Below are 4,912 nucleotides of genomic sequence, written 5' to 3'. Positions count from 1 at the left end.
GCCTGGATCTCCTCTGGTCTGTGGAAAGACTGTCGTCGCTTAGTCTGTACACAAGGCCTAGTTATTGTCTTCGTTACCTTCTGTCTGTCTCTCACCCTTTGTTCCCAACCCTTATATCCTATAACTCTTGCCCAAATGGTATTAAGATGTTGAAACAGGACAGAGAAATCATATTAGAATGTATTTTTGACCGGGCACTTTTTGCCGCACAGTATGCTGTTAAGATTTCAGTCAAGATTTGACATCGTCCACATCTGGACTCGAGATGAAAGTAAATACAAATTAATAACAGCGACATCTTGAGGTAATTCGGGTTACTACACCCATTCTATCTTTTTCTGCTCACAACATTGCCCAGTGTGAAAATTGTGTTATAAGGTCTGTTTGTCAGCATTTGGCAGCCTAAGCAGAAACGTCCACACAGAGCCACTTCTTGGGAAACCCTTCATCTGGCTTCTGGGTTTCCAGGTTTTACCCTCGATGGCGTACTCCAGAGTCACGCTTCTGTTCAGTGTGAAGACAGAGTCGCCTCTCACTACCGAGGTGAACAGGGCGCCTTTGCTGTTGGCGAAGTGTCCCGGCAAGGCCGACCATTGGCCCGTGGTCAGACTGTAGCAGTCCATCATGCATCTCAGAAAGTCGTCCGAAGGTCCGTTTCTCATGATGTACAGGTTGTCCCTGTGTCCCACCATGCAGTGGCCGTAGCTCTGCGGCCTGATCAGCGTGGTAACAAGCGACCATTCGTCTTTCCCTGACAGATACTCGTAGATCTCTGTGGTCTGCATTGGCCTCCACAAACACACAAATATCCTGCTCATGGCTGTGGTGCACGCTGCTCCTGCGGCGGGTCGTGGCAAATGAGCAGCAAACGTCCACCGTCCGGTCTCGACATCGTACGTTTCCACGGACGACATCGCCGTTCGCTCGTACTCTCCCCCAATGGCGTAAAGACGACCATCTTGACCCACGAGGGAGAAGTTGTAGCGCAGCTGTGCCGGACTGGCAATCACGGTCCAATCATTGTCTTCAACACTGTAGCAGAAACAAGAATCCACGACTTGTTTGTGGATTCCGTGAACTCCTCCGACGATGTAGAGTTTGTTGTCTAAAACAGTCACTCCGGCCATCGAGGTGCTGGCCTCGAGCGGCAGATCTGTCAACACCTTCCAGTTATTCCCGTCTTCATCCAGGTAGCAAACCGTCCTGGAAGCAGCATGAATTGTTTCATCAACACTGCAGGTCACATGAGCCCCTACAGCCACAAAAACACTAGGGGTTAAGGACTCCACATAGGAGATCAGTTCTGACGGTAAAGTTTTCTTGACCTCTGCCTCCAGGTCACGATACATGTTTCGGATAAATAGTGCAGCAGCGTGGTAAAGGTCCATCAGGCCAAAGGTTGCAGCGGTGTGATACATGAGCAGGCAGCTGTCAGAGTCAATAAGGTCAGTGAGATGTTTGGTGAGTGGCGCCACCTGCAAAAAAGCAGCACACTCGATGGCCTCCACGATTTCGTCAGCGTCCAGGATCGGCCTCTCGCCTCGTAAAACCGCCAAGGCGATGAGGAAGCCCCGAGCACACAGACACTTGAGGTGGATTTCTTCCTGCCGGCACTCCTTCATTCCAGAGCGATACAGAGCTTGGAAATAGTCACAGCTCTGTACGAGTAAAGTCTTCTCCTCAGAAAAATGAGTGTCTCCCACCACTATTGTTAATTTAGCTGCTGTTGAGGCAACACAAATACCTTCCAATGGCAAATACCTTCCACTCTCTGTGCAGTCGCAGCCGCTCCAGTCCACAGCTTTGTTGCTGTGCACTGACATTGCTATTTCTGCAACTGTACCGCTCAAGAAAATGTCTTCAATGAGAACAGAACAAGAATAAGAGGTTGAACCATTTCCAAAAGTCTTGAAAGGGAGCAATAGAGAAAAGGGTCGTCTGTACAAAGCTGGTCCACCGCTTAGGGAGGTTCAATTCTTTTCACAGCTGTCAAAATAGAAGTAGCTATACATAGCACAGGACAACTGACAAGTGTCAAATGCATGTTGTGGTCGAGAAGTGGAGCAGAGTCCCACCGAACACAAGGTTAGTGATATATGTTGCAAACTTAATGAATCATGCCAATCTGTCTTGTGTTTTTTTGGTGCCAGATCTTCCAGGTCAAACAGGGTGTAGTACAGAAGTAGGTTCAAGTACAGAAGCAAAGGGTTGACTTGGATTACAGATTGCAGAAGTTTCTAGAAGTACAACTCTAAAGATAACTATAAATTATGACGATACTTTGTTACTGAAGCACTCACACTACAACGATATCTGTGTCCAGTTCCTCAGCAGATGAAGCATCGCTGCAGTGAATGCTCCGCCCCCTTCTCTCTTACAACTTTCATTTGATTGGATTGAAATGTTTTATTGTTGCTCTGAGATCGAACCAAAAATATAGTTATAGTTTTGGATGTTTATATAGTTATCGTTGTAGTGGGAACACAGACGTTCTATTTACTTAGAACGATTTAAATCTTTTAATAGTTCTATTTATCTTTATAGTTATCCTTCTAGATGTGAATGGAGCTTTATACTTGAAACAGACATGGACTTCTCTCATGACTCTAACAACACAGCTGCTCAGAGGCAGGGAGCCTTCTCCAGCTACTGTGGTAATCAGGTATAATTACCTAAGTCCCTGGAGCATGGAGTGGGGGGGGGGGGGGGCGTAATTGGAAGAGCAAAGGTCGCTGTGAGCTGCGTTAAGTTAACCCTGAACACTTATTAAAGCTCATTAGCCCCAGTCAGAGTACCGATAAATTGGCCCTGTCTTCTGCCCGCCATGGTTGCCATAGTAACTGGCCCTAAACTCCCCTTTGGGTTCAGAAGGTGTCGGACACTCTCTACTGCAGCCTGTTCCTGCCACATGAGATGCATTCTGGGTATGCGGGTCGGGAGCCTGCACTTCAGTCAGAACTCTCCTCCCTCACATTTCACTCAACCAACAAGCAAACTCACTTTTAAAAAGCAGCTAAGGAATTATCTTACAGTGACTCTCCAACGACTGAAAATGAAGAATAAATCATGATAATAAAAAATAATACAGACAATAATTGTTCCAAGTGGAATCCAAGTGGTTGGGATGAGACTAGAATCATATCAGAAGCATTATTTTTCTCTATTTTCTTTCTTTTTAATTTTTTAATTTCACCTTCAGTAGATTGTGATATTTTATTTTTTCTTTTGTCCACTCTCTCTCTCTCTCTCTCTCTCTCTCTCTCTCTCTCTCTGTGGACTGCATCAGCACAGACTGTTCAAGTCCAATCAATGAAGTGAAACGTACTGTTCTGAAATAGTGAAGTGCAATGAAAGCAAATGTTAAAAGTTTTTGTCTTGTTTTTATGTTTTGTGTGGAGCCCAGGAGGAGCAGCTGTTGCATTATGCACAGCTAATGGGGATCCTAATAATAAACAATAAACAGTAATGCACTAACACAATTATTTAAGTGCCTTACATACCATGAGTGTAAAGATTTGAAATTTCCCTGTGTGGGATGAACAAAGTTGTATTAAAATGAAGCAGTCTGGGTCTGAGTGTGTGCCTGTATCCGTGTGTGTGTGTGTGTGTGTGTGTGTGTGTGTGTCCATACAGCTGACCACACTCTCAGCCTATCAGCAGACATGATGCAGCTGTTATTGTGAGCAGCTGATGATTTGTATGTCACATGACCCCAATGTTTTGACCATGTGATAGAGCACAAGTTGTAACATAACACGCACACACACACACACACACACACACACACACACACAGGCTAATAGGTATCAGATAGGATTGCCTGGCTGTAATTCCATTGTGTAAGGAGGCGATTATAAAAGGTGAGTCACCAAACCAGATTTTTCTGCCTGGCAGATGGAGTCTGGCTCTCCTACAAAGAAAAACATCAGCTTTAATTCCAGTTTATGTAAGGCCAGTGAACGGATTACGAGAGCGTTTAAATCATTAACTCATTTTACAGCCGGGCCGGTCGCTGCTTCCTGACGGAGGAATGCAACGAAATGATGAATTTTTGGTGAACGGGCTTGACCTACATCTGTGCTGCTGAGTCGACTTAAAGACAGAATCCAGAATTTATTTGACCGTTAATATTTGGGGTTTATTCACATAGGTAGCTTATGACATCAATATTTCTCAAATATGTGTTTTTATTTATAAGATACATTCAAGTGAAGGGAATATCCCTGAGCATGTCAAGACTTACTTTAAAGCAAATTCACAGGTCCATTCTTACTCAACTCGTCAATCTTCAGATCTTCATCCTCCTAAATTTCTCACTTGCAGAGGTCAATTTTCGATAAGATTTAGGGGTACCAAATTATGGAATGGCTTTTCCCACTTGGCAAAAAACTGTTCCTCTATAAAATGTTACAAAAGATGCTTAAAAGATTATTTAACTGCTATTTTGTAACTGCTTTTCCCCGTGTATTGTTGTCCATGTGTCCATGTTTTATTTGTTTCACTCATAGAGACGTGTGTCATTACTATTGCTCAGGAGTCAATACAGGTGTATAAACTAATATCCCCCTCACAAACATACGCACGCACTCACACATACACACACGCATGCATGCACACATACACACACACACGCACGCACATATGCACGCACGCACGTGCATACATACACACACACACACACACTCATACATATCACATACTCACATTTTTTGCTTTTATTTTGATATTATTATTGTTATTATTGTTGTTGTTGTTGCTTATATATATTTTGTTATTATTAGTTTGCCATCACTTTTATCTAGTCATATTATTTTCTGTATGTTATTTTTGTGTTCTCTATAACATTGTGAAATTTTAACATTTTTTAGGTGGAGGCTTCAAATAAGCCCATTGGGTTTTCTGCCTCTCCCTG

General features: G+C 43.6%; 1 protein-coding gene across 1 annotated transcript; it reads right to left on the bottom strand.

Moving 5' to 3' along the window:
• Positions 1-371: 371 nt before the first annotated feature.
• kbtbd13b (kelch repeat and BTB domain containing 13b) lies at positions 372-1,823 on the bottom strand. The gene has a single exon (XM_071902508.2). The coding sequence runs from the start codon at positions 1,821-1,823 to the stop codon at positions 372-374; it is 1,452 nt and encodes a 483-aa protein (XP_071758609.2).
• Positions 1,824-4,912: the final 3,089 nt, after the last annotated feature.

The sequence above is a fragment of the Centroberyx gerrardi genome, chromosome 4 (assembly GCF_048128805.1).
Source record: "Centroberyx gerrardi isolate f3 chromosome 4, fCenGer3.hap1.cur.20231027, whole genome shotgun sequence".
Taxonomy (NCBI): Eukaryota; Metazoa; Chordata; class Actinopteri; order Beryciformes; family Berycidae; genus Centroberyx; species Centroberyx gerrardi.
Note: the sequence above shows the minus strand (reverse complement) of the source record. Positions and strands in the feature narration are given on the sequence as shown.

What these genes read in the sequence shown, in the direction of transcription:
- kbtbd13b (XM_071902508.2), bottom strand. Translation starts at nt 1,823, where the DNA reads ATGTCAGTGCACAGCAACAAAGCTGTGGACTGGAGCGGCTGCGACTGC.